The 21762-nt window shown below is 36.9% G+C and overlaps 1 protein-coding gene across 1 annotated transcript in view; it reads right to left on the reverse strand.

Annotated features, from left to right (window-relative positions):
- The window catches only part of DCC (DCC netrin 1 receptor), a 774287-nt gene that overhangs the window by 642183 nt on the left and 110342 nt on the right, over positions 1–21762 (reverse strand). The window contains exon 3 of the mRNA XM_032654035.1: positions 14119–14403. Coding sequence (XP_032509926.1) covers positions 14119–14403 — 285 coding nt within the window. The remainder of the gene's footprint in view (positions 1–14118; positions 14404–21762) is intronic.

Consider the following 21762-nt stretch of genomic DNA (forward strand, 5'->3'; position numbering starts at 1 on the left):
AGAGGCCCGCGGAACGCAAATAAATAAATAAATAAATAAATAAATAAATAAATAAATAGCTATCTTTATAATGGAGGCCTATTCATCAAATGTTTCAGCTACATGTACTGTATAACACTACATTATTATAGAAAACATCAAATAAAACCTATATATTTTATCTTCTAGCTATAAGAAAATTTGCCTGGGACCTATGTGTAATACTACTTATTCATCCATGGAAGAGCCAAAATTTCAACTCAATTATATTTTCTTTTGTCAGAAAATCATGTAACACAAAATGGTTATTTTTTTTTTAATATTTTTAAATTTTATTTTAATTTACAAAAGATGAATGAATAGTACAGAGTTCCCACATACTAGTTTCCCCATCCCCGGCACTGAGTTTCTCCTACTATTAACACCTTACATTAGTGTGGTACATTTGTTACAATGAATTAAGTGATATTGATACATTATCATTAACTCAAGTCCACAGTGTACCTTACGGTTCACTCTTTGTGTTGTCTAGTTCTATGGATTTTGTCAACGCATAACATCATATCTCTAATATTACTGTAGCATGTAGAATAGTTCCGCCACCCTAAAAAAATCCCCTGAGCTTCACTTATTCATCTCTTCCCCACCACCTACATCTCAAACTACGAGCAATCACCGGTGGTTTTACTATTCCTATAGTAGAGCCTTTTCCAGAACATCATATAGTTGGAATTATATAGTATATAGACTTTTCAGATTGATTTCTTTCACCTAGCAATTATGCACTTGGGGTTCCTCCATGTCTTTTTGCAGTTTGATAGCTTATTTCTTTTTACTGCTGGGTATTTTTCTATTGTACCAAAGTTTCTTTATTCATTCACCTATTGAAAGACACCTTGATTGCTTCCAGGTTTGGTAACTATGAACAATCTGCTGTAAACGTCCATGTGCAGACTTTTTTCTAGACAGAACTTTACAACTTAATTCAGTAAATACCCTGGAGCATGATTACTAGATTATATGGTAGAACTATGTTTATCTTTCTAAGAAACTCCCCAACTCTCTTCCAAAGTGGTTCTGCAATTTTACATTCCTATCAGCAATGCATGAGTGTTCCTGTTGTTCATCCTCATAAGCATTTACTATGGTCATTTTTTTGTTTGTTTTAGCCATATTAATAGATATTCAGTTGAACCTTATAGTTGTTTTAACTTGCAATTTTCCAATGACCTAAGACATTGCGCACACCTCATATGCTTAGTTTCTATCTATATATCTTGCTTAGGTGTCTGTTAAGATCTTTTGCCAATTTTTTAAATTGGTTTGTTTTCTTACTGTTGAAATTCAAGCACGTGTCGTATATTTTGGATACAAGTCCTTTATCCAAATGTGTACTTTGCAAATACTTTCTCAGTCTGTGGCTTGTTATTCTCTTAGCATAGTCTTTTACAGAGCAGAAAGTACTAATTTTCCCAAAGTCCAACTTTCATGCATTATTTTATAGGCAATGTATCTAAAACTTCATTGTCAAACCTAAGATCACCTAGATTTTTTCCTGTATTTTAGAAGTTTTTTCTTAATAGTTTTGTGCTTTATGTTTAAGTCTATCATCCAATTGGAGATTTTGTGGGGGTTTTTTAATGAAAGGTATAAGGGCTGTGTCTAGATTGGTTGACTGTATTTCTGTGGGTCTATTTCTGAGAGCTCTGATTCTTCCATTGATCTATTCCCCTATTATTTTGACAATATAACAATATCTTGACTATTGCAGCTTTATGAGTTACCGTCAGACAGTGTGAATCCTCTGACTTCCTTCTTTAGTATTGTATTCACTATTCTGATTCTCTTGTCTTTCCACGTAAATTTTAGAATCAGCTTATTGATATATACAAAATGACGGGATTTTGGCTGTATCTTAAAATATTAATAGTTCAGGCATCACTGGGCTCAGTGCCAGGAAAGAAGCATCTGCTATTTTTAGACAGAGCATATACATTCTAGATTACTTCAATCTCAACCTGGTCCATTTCAGTTACATTTATTATCTTTGCTCCTCCATAGACATTGGAACCTGATCATATGTGTCACCCTGATCATACATATGGAAATGTCAGTTTTTGGCAGAGAAATCTGGTTCCATTTCTCCAAAGATATTTCTCTGTAATTATCCAATCTAATAAATTCTAATATTATGGAAGTTCCCCCCAAAAGCTAATGGAAATGGTCTTTAATAGTAAATAGTTCATGTTTCACAACATTGTGACAGATTCAATATGATCACAAATTGTTTGATCTCCTTCAGTCCAGAGCTGAGGGTCCACTTTCCTATGATTTAAATCTGGCCTGGCCCCGTGTCTTGCTTTGACCAATAGAATGTGTTGGGAATTATACTGATGAGTTCTGGACACAAGGCTTCAAGAAGCCATACAAGTTTCTGCCATGGGTCTTTATGAAACGACCATGTTGGTCTAGCCAACTGGAGGATGAGAAGGCACATGGAGGATGACTGAGTTTCGCAGCCAAAACCAGCACCAACTGACAGACATGCGAGTGAGGCCGTCTTAACACTCCCACCTCGGTCAAATATGCCTGAGTGACTCAAAGTGAAACCAGCAAAAGAACAGCTGAGATAAAATGCACAACTATAAGAGATAAAAATTTAAGTCCCTACATTTTGGAGTGGTTTGTTGTACAGCAATAGATAGCTGAAATATACACATGAACGAAAACAAAACAAATCCATCCCAGCTATTTAAAATACCAAGTAACCTTTTTGGTTGCTGTGATTTTTAGTTTGACTTTTTGTTTTTTTTCCACTATTAGGGTGATTCTGGCTATTTAAAGAAACATGATTAACCTTGATGTATCCCTTATTTTTCTCCATTAAAATGTAATTTTTTTTTTAGAAGAACATCAAGAAAATGTATTTAAGTTTTAAAATGGGGAGGACAGAGATACTATTGCCAAGGTTACATTTGTATGATAAAATTGTGGGTAGTTTTTATTTCCATCTTTGGATTTTTCTGTGTTTTCTAAATTTTTTTAATAACAACATATATTTTTTTAGAGTAAAGAGTTAAACTCTGGTGTTGCAAAGTGGATGGAAATTATACAAGAAACAAAGCAATTATAAAAGCTAATGACTAAAACACAAGGCAAATATTGAAGAGCAAATGAAAATTCTCCCTACAGACTCCATAATAATATAGATGGAAAAGCCCTGGGGGGAGTGAACTTAAGATTCTAGGTCATGACCTTTGTTGACTAAATTGATTTTAATTGAACTATGATGGAATTAGTAATTATTCATAAAATTTTTTGTTCTTGCTACATGGCCACTGATTATTCAGAACCAAATGGAGTTACTCAGCTAATACGAATATGAAAAAAAATCCAGTAAAATAATAAACATGATTTCATCAAGGAAATGGCATATAATACCGGTCTGAAATGTTCTATTTCATAAATTTGTGATAGGTACACAAATGGTCATTTTATTTTTATTCTTCAAACTGACATATGTTTCATACACTTTTATGCATGTGTAATATGTTTTGCAATTAAAAGACGGGACGGATACGCAAGGGTGGATTCTAGGAAACATATTTGGCAATAGCTTTAAAATCAAACCAGAAAAAAATGACTTTTCTTCTAATGTAAGTTTTTATATTAAAAATTTCAAAAGCAGACCTCTTTCATATGATGCTCACGGAAGTGAATGCACACACACTGTCACAACCATGTTTTCTAAATAGATTATAAGCAGTCATGATTTGCTTGGACTAAAACCCAGTTTAGCTTTTTCCTGTTGGGAGGTAAATGTTAGCCTGATTCTCTGATCTGATCTCATTGTCGTGCTAGTAGAGATACAGCTAATCCTCCGCACAGACGAAGAGGGTGGTACATAAATAAAGAAAAAGCAGTCATTCCAGCGACGCAGATCTTTGACATACACAGATCGCATTAAATTCTAGCAACACCTTATGGCAACATGCTGCTTTTACTTATGCTTTTCTTTCTTTTTTCCTTCCTCCTTTTCTCCTTTCCTCCCTTCCTCCTTCCTTCCTAACTTTTTAAATAGTAAATTTGGCCTACTTTGGCTTAATCTATTATCTAAGTTAGAGAGGACTGATCTACAATCATCAGGAAAATGAATAATAATGTAAACAGTGGATCGCCACCTGTTTGGTCTCAGGAACCATTTGTATTCTTACAAATTATTGAGGTACCCAAAGAGCTTTTGCTTATGTCGGTTATAGCTATAAATAGTTACCATATTAAAAAACAAAACAGAGATTAAAATATTTTTATTAAGTATTTACACCTCACCAAAAATAGTATTTAAAAAAATAACTACACTTTCCAAAATAAAATTATTAGTAGTACCTTTTATTTCTGTACATTTTTAATGTGTCTTAAAGGAAAATAACTAGATTGTGTCACCTTCTGCATTCACTTTGTTCTGATACGCTGATTTGGATGAATTACATGAAAATAATCTGACCTCAAATAGATATGTAGTTGGAAAAGGGAGGTGTATTTTTAACAGCCTTTTCAGAGAATTGTAGATTTTATCTTTTAAGACTGCACCAAAACTCAATAAGGAGTTTCCTGAAGGTTAGTTGTACTGTGAAATCTGACACCATATCAATAAACATTTTGTGTTAAAAAATCCCTTGGTCTATCTTGCATTTTGAAAATATTTTTTGCCCACGCTTGATTTAGTCACATCAATCAATGGTCATTTGGAATGGTACACTGAATGGGACATATCTTCCAAATGTTGACACATTTCATTATACAGTATCACAAAATCTCATTTGTTACTCTCACCACCAATCCCATCAGAAAGGCCTTTTAATATTGCAAAGCTGTCAAGATACCCGTGGCAGATACAAGATTTCCAAATTTCTAATTTTGTCTTAAAGGCATGAACTTCATCCTTGGGAGCAAATACTATTTTCCTTGCACTGACTTACTCACTTCGTTTATTTTTGAGAAAATGTCTAACTAGTATTCAAGTCTGAATAGCTACAGTTTTCCTGCTGATGGTCCTTTCAAGTAAAAATGATGCCCCCCCCCAAAAAAAAGCAGCTAATTCATCTTGAAACTCAAATGATCACGGAAGCATTTACCCCTCAGAAAACACTGTACTTTGATATCCTTGATGTTTATTTCCCGTTTTGACATGCAGAATATTAAAAAGATATGTATTTAAGAATCAATATTTAATAAAATTAATAATTTTTACTGCTTCAAAGACATTCTTAGGTCACCATAGTGAAAAAATACCCCCCAAACACATTAGGATTATTGTTAAAATAGGTTTGACCTCACAGATCCCCTGAAATCATCTCGAGAAATGCTAGGAGTTCATACACCATACTTTGAAGACCTGCTATAGCCACAGTCTCAACAAATTAAGCAGTTTTCTGAGGCATTCAAGAAGCCCATTTCCTTTCAACATGGGAATAATTTTGCATCGTTCAAGTAGAAGTAGAAATTGATAAATTAAATATACCTTTTCTCCTCCTTTTCCTCCTCCTCAACAATCATTACTATTTTGCAGTTAGGAAAGCAGTGCAAAACTTAAATATTTTCCATCATTCTCTTTCAGCAATAGGCCACTGAAAGTTAAAAAGCATCTTGGATCGGGCTTCCCTGGTGGCGCAGTGGTTGAGAGTCCACCTGCCGATGCAGGGGACACGGGTTCGTGCCCCGGTCCGGAAAGATCCCACATGCCGCTCAGCGGCTGGGCCCGTGAGCCATGGCCGCTGAGCCTGCGCGTCCGGAGCCTCGGGAGAGGCAGAACAGCGAGAGGCCCGCATACCGCACACACACACACACACAGAAAAGCATCTTGGATCAATAAACTGACACATTTAACCTACAATTCAGAAGTAAGAACTCAACTATCCTCAGGGCCCATGCAGTAAAGAAGCATGGAGAAAGTGCACTAGTGAAAGTGGAGAGAATATTTTCCATTTAAAGACATTTCCTCACCCCACCTCCCCACCCGCCAAAAAAAGGTTTCGTTAGACCTTACACTGGCCAAATTTATTGAATCTGTGAGGCCAGCTGGAAGCTAGATTTGACTCTCTGCATTCCCAGGTTTTCCCAAACGCCTCGGGGCCACATAATTTTGCCTTCCTTCATGATCCATGACCAGGTTGAATATATAAATTATGCAACTTGGGATATGTTTCAGAATGAAAGGTAACTCTCTTTATAATTACTCTAGGACATCAAGTGTGACCAGGACTATCTTGTGCAAACTGGAAGGCATTCTTACCCTGCAATGACTTTTTTTTTTTTTTTTTAAATGGGGCCATTTTCCTAAACTATTGTTTAGGAACATCAACACTAAACTTAACATGGCAGAATCTAAAGAATAACTGAGGCATAGAGAAATTTAATGGTGGACCATTGGCATCTGTGTCAGCAAGAAAAAAAAATACTGGTTTTTACAACCTACTGTCTTCCTCAAAATAACTAGTATTTGCTTTTAATTTTTATGCTTTCTGAATGCAAAACCTTTTCCCCTCATTGTATACTCTTGATTTCTTTATTAAATTCCTGCCTCAGTGGAATATCAAACATTTTTCCAATTGGAAATAAAAGGGCACTGCAGGCTACAATGGGATATTCTCTTTGATTTCTACCCAGGCATAAGAGTTACAAATTAATTTAACTTCACAGAGCCTCTGTCTGTATCCTCAGTTTCAAGCTAACCTACTGTCCACCTGCTGGCTGCTTAGCCATCCCCCATCTAGTTCTGTTTTAGGAAATTCAGCAGGTACCATGTGTTTTCAAACAAAAGTAGGTATCCTAATATGTGCTCTGAGCCAGAAATTCCACGAAACTCCTTCTAAATCTTTTAGAGTGTCTTTCATTAAAAACCAGCCTAATCCACACGGATCACAGGAATCTAAATTTATTTAGTAAAAAACAAAATCTCCATCTGGCTGAAAGCCAAGGAGCTTTGAACAGAGAGGAAGAAGGGAGCCATTTCTCAGAAGCTCTAGGATTCTATTACTTTCCTTCCTTGTTTACACCAATTCAGTGCTAAAAATGGCATTCCCTGTCTGTAAATACTCCTACATCTGTTCATATTTCCTCTTTCCTTCTCCATGTACACACACATACTGCTATTTGTAGTTAGAGTTTGGAAGAAGAAAGGGAGTGTCTATTCCTATCATTGGCATGTGGTTATATCCCTTCTGTCTCACAGGCAAATTTTGAGTCTATCAGTTTCATTTTACAGCAGATCTGAAGGAAGTGATTTTTCTTTTACAGAATGATTTTTTTTTTTAATTTTACAGCTGACAGTAGAATCCCAGAAAACAAATGTTGCCATTATGCTGTGTCAAAGTTAGTTTAGGGAACCTAGAAATCTTCATAATTTATCTAAATGCATAAAGCAGCACTTATAACTTTCCAGAAAAGTAATGGATTTGTTATTCTCTCATTTTTGATAAAGAACCAAAAGTATTCAAAATATTTCCTCTTTGGCCAATGTTGAATAAATGAAGTTGTGCCCATAACTCTTGACTAAATGTGTCTTCTTTTATGCTCGAGGAATAAACTGATGTCCAAGAGGACCAAAGAAGAAAGTTCTACCAGTTCTTTCATTAATTTTTGTGACTTTTGCACTCATAGGTTATGGGTTTTGCTTCCACACACCCTTGGAGAAACCCTCTTGTTTGTGTATGAAACAGGGAAGACTACCTGACCCTTCCGTCACCCACCCAGGGCTGCTTAATGTCATATTCCTAGGAAATGCAGAACTGACCATACGTCAGCCCAGTAGACTCAGGAAAAGACAAACTCTCTCCTTTTCAAGAAATGTTTATTCCTCCTTGTGGAGGGCAATCTCAAGCATATTGTGTGAAATAGCAAATTTCATTGAGGGAATGAAATTTAAGATTAGATAGTATAATCAATATCTAAACTCACTAAAGGTCGAGGATGAACATAGATAAACTAGTGGATTTGGTGAAGGAGAGATCACTGGTGACATTAGAATGATAGACTTGGCAACAAAAATGTCATAGATCTCCCAGTATTCCAAGTACTTTCAACTTGGAATCCTGGACCTTGTTGATCACCCCCAAACTAGCACTGGGAGATGAAGATTTATTCTTAGCAAATTCAAAAAGCAAACAGACATTGTCTACGTGTTGTCTTACATATCCACGGTAAATCAGCTTAGATTTGCTAACATATGAGACTTTGTTGCATTTAAATGGGATTTCATCAACTCTGTGTGAAGCACTGGTTATCTCAGTTATCTTGCATTGGCTAAAAGACCTAACTTACAATAACTAATTCATATAATATAACATGCTTGTCCATTGGTTTCTGTGCTCTGCCCAGCTCAGGCTCCCCAAAAAGGCTGGATAAAGTTATCATATGAGGGGAGGGGGGCAAATCATGACATGGAACTTGGTCAGTTCACTGCCTGGGCAGTCAATTTATACAATAAAAAGTATTAAATCTTCTTTTGGTCTGCTTTCTATGACAATATAAACTGACTTTAATTTTTTAAAAAAAATATAAATGTAAACGTCTCCTATTTTATGAGATTGATTTTTGACCTTTAATTGTATTTTAGCATGGCCTCATGGTTTTGAAAATTTAGAATTTGTCTAGCAAATTTCTACTCTTAAACATTACAATTATAAAGGCAGAATTGTGGATTAATGTGGATAAAATAATAAAAGAGATCCTCGGTAGTGAGATTTGGAAAGGCTGATCTAGTCCAACTTCTAAACAGCTAAGGAAACTAAGGATTTTAGAGGATTAAAAGAATCGGTAATGACTAACAAAGATAAGATATTAAGAAGTCTTATTTATTGGCTAACTCTTATTTCTAAGCCAGTGTCTGTTGCACTATTTCATATAGCCAAAGAAATGATGCTGACAGAGAGGTAAGGGTGAAAATCACGTATCAATGAGTTACTAGAGAGGAAATAGTTGCAGGATACTCTGACTTCTAACAGATGTGAAAAGGAAATGAAGAAAATAGAGTACTATGGATAAATAGCGCAAAACATGTAATTAACTACCACTAGGTCAATGAATACTTTGATATCCAGAATCAAAGTCAGGTAACTTCATAAAAGAAAAATAATCTTGATATGAGAATCAAAATCTTTAAAAGTGGAATTTCTAAGACGCCAAAGTAATTATGATAGTTACTAAGGACTTAGCAATTCTAGGCATTATACTTGGCCCAAAAAATTGCAGCCTCATAACCACCCTATGAAATTGTATGAAATTACTCTCTACATTTTGCAAGGTTAATAAATTAAGACTTAGATTAAGTAATTTGCTCTAATTGCACAACTTGCAAGTGGTGAAACTGAGATTTGTACTTTGGTATCAGACTCCGTGCTTTTCACACTTTCATCATAAAATAGTTCAAACTGGGAATTTTAAATATTAATTGATCAACATGAACCGAATCCATGGAAATGACAGACGACAGTCCACATGCTATAACCCCTTCATGCAATCTGGATTACATCTAATATCATATTTATTAGGAAGCACAAATTTCACATGGTTTAAAGGTAATATGGTCTGTTACTTTATTCTTTTCTAAGTACAGATAAGAGAGAAGCAGAAGAAATCATTTTATCCAACTTGGATCTATGAAAGACCAAGTGTGTCCTGTTTATAGCATGGCATAGGAAATAGTTTCAGTCAAAACTAGCCTAAAAAAGGAAAGCAAACTATGGGAAAATCCTTCAAAGCAGAGAAAAACATTAAGTAGAATACAAAATTATCAGGTAATACAGTAATGTGATTTGCTCTTCACTTCCCTGTTTCTGTTTTTCTGAGTGTGTTTTATGCCATTGAATCCATTGTTCAAAAACCTTTAAGGATCCCCGATCACGAATAAAGTGAATAGAATCAAGTCTAAATTCCTAGACATGGGACTCAAGGTTCTCCATAAGGCAGGTTCAGCTTCTAACTCCAGATTGATCACCTGCTATTATCATTCTACAAATGGTTATCTCCTGATGACCTACAAAAGTAATCTCTCTAAAGACTTTTGCAAATTTTCTACGTAGAATTGATGTATCCCTTGTCTGTGTTGTTTTGGAACTAGAGATATTTACCTAAATTTACCATTCCCTGCCTTATATTAGTCATGTGGCTAGGAATTAACTGTCTGGCTCGATGGTAAATTTCAAAACAAAGAATGTGTCTTCTTTGTTTTCCTCTACAGATTATTATTCTGTAGAAATTATACAAATAAATGGTAGGAAAGTGTAATTAGCTTTGAAATATAAGTAATATTTAGTCAAACTAAAAAGTTTAATGCAGCCATTGGTTAATAATAAATTCTTAGAGATGAACATATTCTGAAACGCTTTTAAAACCAAAAAACACAGTTTTCCTTTTAAATAATATACCTTTTGGGATGGTTTCTATTAAAATTTATTCCAATAAAAAATAAATTTATAGAGAAAAATCATTCAAAATATATTTTAGTCCAACTTATTCCATTAAAAGCCAATGTCTCTAATTACATAGATATTTAGTTCAAGTCTATCCATGATCCAGAATCATCTAATTATAGTTAAACGAATGAACAACAGATTGAATTACCAATTGATCAATTCAATTAGACCATTAAGAAAACTGAAATCAGAGTTCCAGTGTATGGGCCAGTTATTTTAGTCAACCTAGTGCCCAAAGCAGATTTATAATTCATCAATTCAGTCTACTGTTTGGCACTCAGACATGATGAGATCTGAATAAAGTGGACCTGACGATCACTATGGCTGTTTCAATCCCTGCTACATTCTCCATCACAGACAATGAGACATTTTAAACCATCTCAACTCTCAGTGTTTTGTTATCAATATTTCCAAAAAAAAATCCTTTACAATAATGTAGTAGTAACTTACTCTGTTAAAAATATATAATTCCCCATAATTTTGTCTTCAAACATTAATCAACAAATTAGTTACCGATTTTTCTACTTTTAATGAAACAAATAATCATTCATTTACTCTTGAAAATATGCAATGTTATGAGAAAAATCTCTTTAAAGAATTTGTAATTTAATTTGAGCACGATAACACCACTACCCTGCTCCTAATCTCAGGAAAAGTGCCACTACCTAGCTTCATCTGAGCGTGGACTCCATTCCCTCCCTCTTGAGGCACATCTGGTATGTCTCCAAGACCTGTCCTTACTATCTCCCCACCCATCTTCATTTCTGAATCCTTTCTGATACCACTTTAGTAGGAGCTTTTGATCACTTCTCTCCAGAATTAATGCTGTACATTCTACCGTATCTTTCTTCCTCCAGTTTATCGTCCTTGCTTCCAATTTCTCCTCCTTCAACACTTCCTATGCCCTATGACCTAGTTAAACAGAATGCGTGCAGTTCCTCTGAAAAGCTTTTATCTCTATTTTCTCTGTGTTTTGCTGATGCAGTTCTTTCCTCCTGGGGTAGTCTTCTCTTGGCCTAGCTACTACTTGTTCTTCAAGACTGGCACATTGTTTTTCTCTCTTATGTAAGGGGATGGCACTCTGTATTTCTTCTTTCAAAGAACGGTCTACTTGCTTTATCTATTTCACCCACTAGACAACCGTTTGCACGGGCATTATCTTTCAACTTTGTATTCCTAGTAACCTGTGTGATGACAGGTACATAAGATTCACTCAAAAGCTTGTTGAGTAAACTGCAACTGCTTGCTGGAAGACAGCATTTCAAAACACCTATTTGATTCTTCAAATCTGAATTTAATAAATCTCTGTTACTTGGTGATATTAGACACCTGATACATAAAAGTGGCAACCTGAAAGGTATTCTACATAAACTTGAATAAGGGCATCAAATTACATATTATTTAGAAATGGGTAACTCTCCACACATATGCACACAAATGAAAATACTCTCTTTATGAACTGTGGTAAAAACAAGTGTTGAACAAAGTTGCAGAACTTCAAATTGGCATTTATGTTTCAAATTAAAGGGAAAATAGATAAGTTCATCAGACAACATGACATTTAAATGGCCATGGAAGAATGTATTTTTTTTAAAGAGTGGTAACCATATACGTACCACTTTAATGCTTCTAAGTCATGTTAATAATATGATGGATTTCTATTTTAACTGTGTCTATCTTACCCTATTAAATACATGTTACAATAGAGAAAGGGCAATATACCTGTGCAATTATGACTTCCTCAAACTGGTACTTACAGAAAGCGGAAATTGATTCAGAAAGGATTAGCACAATTTTAAAAATGAGGAAACGCTAAATGGCAACTAAAAGAATTTTGTACTTGTTGTGGATTTGTGAATTTGACCTCTAAACCAGTTTGCAAACTCTGGGATAAATGGGACAAACATGGTCTTCCAGCAGGTCCTTTATGTGGTCAACAATATACAATACAGGATTAATCAAGTATGCTAATAATGTGTGTGTGTTTATTACCTTAGCTCATAACTCCTTTGTGAAGTTTATACTTGAATTCATAGAACTTTGAGAAAAATTCTCATTAGATGTAGTGATTTAAAAAAAAAATACGAGTTTTCATTCAGGTAAGTAATAACCACACACCTCTAAAGTACAACGACATATTCTTGATTTTAGCCAAATTAACAATAGGAAATTTGGCTTTAAATAAATCTCCATGGATTACAATGCAAATGTGTTTTGCAAGGTGAAGAAATGAATGTAAATGGTGCTTTGATGATTATGTCTCTGTGCCTTTCAAATGTTTCCATTTCATATTTAATATTTAATTAGTCCAACTTTATCCCTTAATACCACTGGAAAACAGACTTTTTGGTCGTATTAACATAGTCAAACATATTCTTGCCAATTTTCTACGTGGCTTACCTGGGCTTCGCATCTGATTGACTCAGATGCATTATTAAGGGTATGTGAATATAAATATTTAAATTTTTTGTGTATCTAATGGATGCGTAAATAAATGCATGTACGTGTTGGGAATAAATGCTGCATCTGTCACTGCCTAGAGGATGGAAGGCGACAGTGTCACTGATGGTTATTGACACATTTAAGTCAGTATCCCTGTGGCTAACAGAGGGGAGAATACACAAAAGGGTTAGAAGCGGTTTTAGAGATGTCCTAAATTGAGGTCTCTGGAAACTTTCAATCACGTTGCCAGTCTGCATTTGGAATGACTTGGGGATGTTACCCTCTACCTAGCAGAAGGACTTGAGACCACTACATACAGAATGTGGAGACAAGAGCCAACGCCAGTGCTTTGACAGTGAGTCTGTTACAACTACTCAAGTGTTGCCTTCTTTGAGATTCTCACAAATGAGTCTAAATAAACCCTACAAGTAAAATTAAATGAGAAAGTATTGATAGATATCACATAGATATAAGATAGTAGCAGTTATTGGAAGAGATCTTAGAAAATATCCATTCTAACCTCTGATTATTTAGGAGAGAAAAATGAGGCCAGAGTCTTAGAGATTTTCCAGGGAAAAGAAAGGGAGGTAACAGATGGAGAGAAACATTTTCCTTATCATAATATCAATCACACTTTATTGTAATTCCTCGTATGTCCATGTTCACCCAGAATTCTACATAAGCCAGGCTCTGTGTCAGTCTTAGTCATTGCTGTATCCCTAGGACATAGCACAATGCTTCACAGAAATGAGTGTATGAATGGATAAGCAAATGAATGTTCAATATTAAGCTGGGGAAGTCTCTTAACCTTGCTAAGCCTCACCTTCATCCTCTGAAAATGGGGATAACAATAACTACCTCTTAGACTACTACCAGAGGAGAATCAAATAACATAAAAATGTTTAGCAATGGGCTTTGCACAAAGAAGCACTCATTAACTATTAATGGAATGAGTGAGTGAATGAAGCCAAACATAAGGAAAATACCTGTTTCTGTTGTACCAGAAAGTTCAACTACAAACCATGGAGAGATAAGAAAAGCTTTATGGCATACCCTCATCTAATGGTTCATTTAGAAAAGAAGAAAAATATATAAAACTAAACGCAATACACAATACAGAACTTAAAAACGACTACTAAATATGTGTTAAGGGAAAAATTGCTCAAACAACTCTAGAAAATACAATTCTGAAGAGAATAAAGAGCACTAATCTTATCAGCAATACCTGATAAGATTCTCACTTCTGCTTCATTTCCTGTTCTCGAGCTGGCCGGATTCCGGGCTAAGCATCGATAGATTCCAATGTCTCCCAGTTGAAGTCTACTGATTTGCAAGGCTCCAGAGGGCAAGACCACCACGCGGGAGTCGCCCGGGATGGGAGTCAGGTCTTGTTGGTTTTTCTGCCAGTGTATGGTTGGCATCGGCTCCCCAATGACTTCACACTTGAGTAGCACTGTGTCACCCATGAAGGCAGTGACAGATTCTGTCTGGGAGAGGAACCTCAGTGGTCCTAGGAGAAACACAAAGAACAAAGGGTAAATCTTTCAGAGGAGGCGCAGTAGTCACCAAATAAAAAATCACACCTGTATTCTTTTTAGAAAATTGTATTCTACAAAGCATCTTCTCCAAATACATCTCGTTTGCTCTCCACGTTTCACCACATTACGTCTGGCCCAAAAGTAGTTTCCGTGACTGAAAAATGATAAAGATGTTGCCATTAACCTCTAGAAGCTAAGTGTTCTGTTTTTATTGGGTAATAAAACAGCCTTATAAAACAAACAAACCAGGCAAGATCATCCTAATTTTATACATGAGGGAACTGAGGTTCAGAGAAGTGAAACTCCACATGCATTCACACAGTTACTACAATGTAATCCTGCCAAGGGGACCTGGTTCTTCCAAATTCTCATCCTATGCTCTTACTGTTAGCCAACTTTGGACAAAGGACTATGAAGTTATGGGGATTTATGAAGGACTGGCCATATGACATAACCCAGCGCAGTTTCAAGAAAGATGAGTCTTGAAATTATAGTAAAAAAGAACAATCTTTCATGGGCTGACTCCTTAAGGTAAATGACCATCAGTATTTGCCAGTTATAGCTGTGGTGAAATGAAAAAATGCTTAAGTTGGAATTAGACTAGTTTGCGTTTCTAGTCTGGCTGGGCCACCTACTCTGTATGAGTCCTTTGGTAACTTGTTCCATTTCTTTGGGCTATAAAATGGGATAGTAGTGAATTCAACAAATACAACTACTATGATGTTCATTTGAAATAACATGTAAAAAAGATGCATCCATATGGATGATTAAGCAAAGGTAGGGGAAAATGAAAAGACAAAAAAATAAATAAACTGGCTATCACTGAGCATGAAGGATGGTGAGAGAGAAGCCTCCTCCATCATGATGCTGTATATGAGAAGGGTAGAAGATATCTGGCGCCTGCCCTCTTGAACCCCCTTTTATAAACAGATGGATATTTGTGACTCTAGTTCTTTGATCGTGAAAACATTTTTTGCGATTACAAACATATTTGAATGAATTATGTCACCATTGATGGATCATTGGCAATTTTACTTTCTAGAGTTAATCCAATTAACTAATTTTAATTTCTTGATTTGTGTTCTATTCATCACAGTTATAGTCCAATATTTTAATTTTACTGGAATTGGTTTCCCTGTATGTGCACTTCACAATAAAATTTGATTCATTCATCAGTATGGGTTTCATGTCAAGTTTTTCTGATCATATTTGCATTACTGCGATTTTTATTTTATAGATTATAAGTAGGTCAAAGTTTCCTAGGTCTCAGTTTAAATTTTGTCAGGAAACTTTCTACCAATATTTAGTCAATAAGAAATTCTAATGTGTTCAGTTTTAACTACTGTTAGGCTTATTTGGGGTCCATTAATTCTCACAAACCTAACTTTCCCTATAATCTGATAAAAATTTTGCTGGAGTGAAAAGGGCAAAGGCAAAATGACCTAGGTTAAAGCATCATAATTTAATATGAGAGACAATCAGAAATGCTGTAGAGAAGTCTCATATCCTAGGCTAAGGTAGCATTTCATGTCCCTTTCAGGGATTAGTCTTTTGAGCCACAGGGTGACTGAATCTATGAAAAAGGAAATTACATCAGTATCACATATGGAATAGATTTAAGTTGCCAAAGATGGTCTACCACTCACTACCGTCACACTCCTAAACAGACCTACAGACCTGGAGATGTGGCATCATGGTTTAGCAAGGACAATTGATTCTAGACCATAGAGAAATATGAATTTTGATGCATATGTTAATTTATCAATGGAAATATATCCTACACTTAGGTATTAAACTTACTCATCTGGAATCTAGATCCATGGAGCTATCTGTCTCAACAGTACAGATGTGTCTACAGTGGGAGCAAACCACATGCCTAATTTTATTCTTTTCATTTAGTTAACTGGAAATAATCTATAATTATGCTGGATCCACCACTGAATGAAGATCAAAAGGAATCCATTAACTTGTGCCCTAGCTCATTGTTCAAAGTCCAATTTCCAGGCTGTCTGTAGCGTATAATCTTGAGTGTATTCAAAAGAAGCCACATTAATCTACTACTGATTGGCTTTGGTATGGATTTAAAGCATATACTTGAACAACGAATGGTTTATATATACTACACAAGGCAAATCTGCAATGAGTAGTGTCCAGATGTTGTGACAGTTACATACGTCAAGATATTTTTCAAATACGTTTCTGACTTGTTTCCTTAATAGCTTTCTTCTTGGTCTTCACATCCCTACCATGTTATTTTATAGTTAAGGAAACACCGTTGGGAGTAATTTACCCACACATACAAGTTATACATTTTACACAAAGGAGGTAAGAATAAAATATTTTTGATAAGTTGATAAAATATCTGGATACTTCTATATATTCAGATATATGGTCCTGTACAAGTTACATACACTGGATATAATTCTAAATATGTATTTTACATCTGAATGTCTGTGGTATTCACAAAATTCACCTCAAGAGTTCTAGAGCATAGAATAAAACATAAAATGAAAGAGTAATTCAAATTAATACTCAACAGTTGGTTCCTTTATATGAACTTCATCTAGCTGGAAGAATCATAGATGAGGCATGAGATTATATATTAATATAATTGGGCTTAATGGAGTTGGCTATTGTTCCACATGCTTAATTACTATGGTTATTTTAGATTTTAATAAACCGGGGGTTGGAATTACCTCTTAAAATTTAATGATGGGATGTTTGAAAACTTCAACTAGTTGATTATTTGATATAGTGAGAAATTATAAACATGATTTGTAGCTTTTTCTTTGTGTCTCTACAAAGGAAACCCCAAGCATCAAAAAGAAATTCTAGGTTTACGAGGTTCTATACGGCTTGAATTAATGCTTCCAGTATTGTGCTGTCTTTGAGCACTCTCACCTCATGGTCGTGCAACAAACCAGCAACAGTATTAAAAGAAGAAGTTATAGGCTATCAACTTAGTACTATATTTTCAAGGCAGAGTATGAGCACCTACTTATGACCATTAAACTCACTGTAACTCATAAGAACGAAATACAGTGTTTTCATAAGAGTCATTCAAGGCTCTAATGCAATACAAAGATACAGGTATAATTTTAACTAGATCTTGGAAAATAGCTACCCGCTCATCAAGAGCCTGCTCGTGGAAAAAGCCTGGTTCAAGTCATTAGATGACATTTGATAGACTGTAATCGTAACACGAATGGTACTCCTATCACTACTCTTTTCTTACCTAAATCCATTCTAAGCATAGTCAAAAGAGGAGCGTTTCTAAATCACCACAAAGTTTTTTGTTTTTTTTCACTCAAGAAACTCTACCGTTCCATTTTCTAATATTGTCTCATACCCTAAATCCTGGCTGGTACCCACGAATCTAATACAGTGTTCCTTCCAGGCTCATCTTCCACAACTCCTACGAAAGAATTCTTGGATTTATTGAACAGGTCTATACCTGGCTCCCTCTTGATTGTATTTCTCATGACATTTCCTCTTAAGAAGTATACCTTCTCCCCTAACATCTCCCTATCAAATCTGTCATCATTCTTAAAATACTAAGTCAAAAAAATCCTCTTTTCCTTAGTCTTACTTACCAGAAATCATCTCTTAATCTTTTGAATTTTTACAGAACTTATAACTTAAGATAGAATGACATAGTTGACTGTATAAATAAAAGGCTGACAAGTGTTTACCTGTTTGTATATGTGCTTTTTCAGTCCACAGAATATATCAAATATCTACTGAAAGAAAAAAAACCCAAATATTTACTGAGGTTCCATGTCTAAGTAGACTATTACAAGCAAGAAAATTTTGATAACTGCATTTGAGTGTTGGTTTATCACTTTCTAACACACTCTGTGGCAGTTTAGGATGGTGAATAACACACCTGGGTGCCAGATTACCTGGGGGGTCACTTCTCTGACTCATCATTTAGCCAGACCTTGGCCTTTTTTTTTTTTTTTTTACATAATAGAGAAGTTCAAGGCCACCATAAAACCATAAATAGCGACTGATCATCTCTATCCATTAAAAAGATGCCTGACTTCCGGGAAGATGGCGGAAGAGTAAAACGCGGAGATCACCTTCCTCCCCACAGATACACCAGAAATACATCTACACGTGGAACAACTCCTATAGAACACCTTCTGAACGCTGGCATAAGACCTCAGACCTCCCAAAAGGCAAGAAAGTCCCCACGTACCTGGGTAGGGCCAAAGAAAAAAGAAAAAACAGAGACAAAAGGTTGGGGACGGTACCTACCCCAGTGGGAGGGAGCTGTGACGAAGAAAGTTTTCCACACACTAGAAGCCCCTTCGCGGGCGGAGACTGCGGGTGGTGGTGGAGCGAGCTTTGGCGCCGCGGAAGAGAGCGCAGCCACAGGGGTGCGAACGGCAAAGCGGAGGGATCCCTGCACAGAGGGTCGGTGCCGACCGGCACTCACCAGTCCCAGAGGCTTGTCTTGCTCACCCGCCGGGGCGGGCGGGGCTGGGAGCTGAGGCTCGGGCTTTGGTTGGAGCGCAGGGAGAGGACTGGTGGTGTGATCACAACCTGAAGGGGGCTAGTGCACCACAGCTAGCAGGGAGGGAGTCCGGGAAAAAGCCTGGAACTGCCGAAAAGGTAAGAGACTTTTTTTTCCCTCTTTCTTTCCTGGTGTGCGAGGAGAGTGGATTAAGAGCTTAAAGGAGCTCCAGAGATGGGCACGAGCCGCGGCTATGAGCACAGACCCCAGAGACTGGCATGGGACACTAAGGCTGCTGCTGCCGCCACCAAGAAGCCTGTGTGCGAGCACAGGTCACTCTCCACACCCCCCTCCAGGGAGCCTGTGCAGCCAACCACTGCCAGGGTCCCGGGATCCAGGGACAACTCCCCTGGGAGAACGCACGGCGCACCTCAGGCTGGCGCAACATCACTCTGGCCTCTGCTGCCGCAGGCTCGCCCTGCACTCCGTGACCCTCCCTACCCCCAGCCTGAGTGAGCCAGAGCCTCCGAATCAGCGTCTCCTTTAACCCCATTCTGTCTGAGCAAAGAACAGACGCCCTCCAGCGACCTACATGCAGACGCGGGGCCAGATCCAAAGCTGAGCCCCGGGAGCTGTGAGAACAAAGAAGAGAAAGGGAAATCTCTCCCAGCAGCCTCAGGAGCAGCGGATTAAAGCTCCACAATCAACGTGATGTACCCGCATCTGTGGAATACATGAATAGACAACGCATCATCCCAAATTAAGGAGGTGGACTTTGAGAGCAAGATTTATTATTCTTTCCCCTTTTCCTTTTTATGTGTGTACGTGTATGCTTCTGTGTGAGATTTTGTCTGTATAGCTTTGCTTCCACCATTTGTCCGAGAGTTCTATCCGTCCTGCTTTCTTTCTTAATAATTACTTTTTATTTTAATAACATTTTATTTCACTTTATCTTCGTTCTTACTCTCCTTCCTTCCCTCCTTTAGACAACGAATCATCCCAAACTGAGGAGGTGGACTTTGAGAGCAAGATTTATGATTCTTTCCTCTTTTCCTCTTTTTCTGAGTGGGTATGTGTATGCTTCTGTGTGAGATTTTGTCTGTATAGCTTTGCTTCCACCATTTGTTCCGGGTTCTATCCATCCATTTTTTTTCTCTTAATAATATTTTTTTATTTTAATAACTTCATTATATTTTATCTTACTTTATTTTATTTTACTTTGTCTTCTTTCTTTTTTCCCTTCCTTCCCTCCTTCCTTCCTTGCTCCCTCCCTCCCTCCTTTCTTTCTTTCTTTCTACTTCTACTAATTCTTTCTTTCTAATTTTTCTCCCTTCTCTTCAGAGCCGTGTGGATGAAAGGCTCTTGGTGCTGCAGCCAGGAGTTAGTGCTGTGCCTCTGAGGTGGGAGAGCCAACTTCAGGACACTGGTCCACAAGAGGCTTCCCAGCTGCACATAATATCAAATGGCAAAAATCTCCCAGAGATCTCCATCTCAACACCAACACACAGCTTCACTCAACGACCAGCAAGCTACAGTGCTGGACAACCTATGCCAAACAACTAGCAAGACAGGAAAACAACCCCACCCATTAGCAGAGAGGCTGCCTAAAATCAGAAGTCTACAGACACCCCAAAACACACCAGATGTGGACCTGCCCACCAGAACGACAAGACCCAGCCTCATCCACCAGAACACAGGCACTAGTCCCCTCCACCAGGAAGCCTACACACCCACTGAACCAACCTTAGCCACTGGGGACAGACACCAAAAACAACAGAAACTACGAACCTTCAGCCTGCAAAAAGGAGACCCCAAACACAGTAAGATAAGCAAAATGAAAAGAAAGAAAAACAAATAGCAGATGAAGGAGCAAGATAAAAACCTACCAGACCTAACAAATGAAGAGGAAATAGGCAGTCTACCTGAAAAAGAATTCAGAATAATGATAGTAAAGATGATCCAAAATCTTGGAAATAGAATAGACAAAATGCAAGAAACATTTAACAAGGACCTAGAAGAACTAAAAACGAAACAATGATGATCAACACAATAAATGAAATGAAAAATACTCTAGATGGGATCAATAGCAGAATAACTGAGGCAGAAGAATGGATAAGTGACCTGGAAGATAAAATAGTGGAAAGAACTACTGCAGAGCAGAATAAAGAAAAAAGAATGAAAAGAACTGAGGACAGTCTCAGAGACCTCTGGGACAACATTAAACACACCAACATTCGAATTATAGGGGTTCCAGAAGAAGAAGAGAAAAAGAAAGGGACTGAGAAAATATTTGAAGAGATTATAGTTGAAAACTTCCCTAATATGGGAAAGAAAATAGTTAATCAAGTCCAGGAAGCACAGAGAGTCCCATACAGGATAAATCCAAGGAGAAATATGCCAAGACACATATTAATCAAACTGTCAAAAATTAAATACAAAGAAAACATATTAAAAGCACCAAGGGAAAAACAACACACAAGGGAATCCCCATAAGGTTAACAGCTGATCTTTCAGCAGAAACTCTGCAAGCCAGAAGGGAGTGGCAGGACATACTGAAAGTGATGAAGGAGAAAAACCTGCAGCCAAGATTACTCTACCCAGCAAGGATCTCATTCAGATTTGATGGAGAAATTAAAACCTTTACAGACAAGCAAAAGCTGAGAGAGTTCAGCACCACCAAACCAGCTCTACAACAACTGCTAAAGGAACTTCTCTAGGCAAGAAACACAAGAGAAGGAAAAGACCTACAATAACGAACCCAAAACAATTCAGAAAATGGGAATGGGAACATACATATCGATAATCACCTTAAATGCAAATGGACTAAATGCTCCCACCAAAAGACACAGATTGGCTGAATGGATACAAAAAC

This window comes from Phocoena sinus, chromosome 14 (assembly GCF_008692025.1).
Source record: "Phocoena sinus isolate mPhoSin1 chromosome 14, mPhoSin1.pri, whole genome shotgun sequence".
NCBI classification, from domain to species: Eukaryota; Metazoa; Chordata; class Mammalia; order Artiodactyla; family Phocoenidae; genus Phocoena; species Phocoena sinus.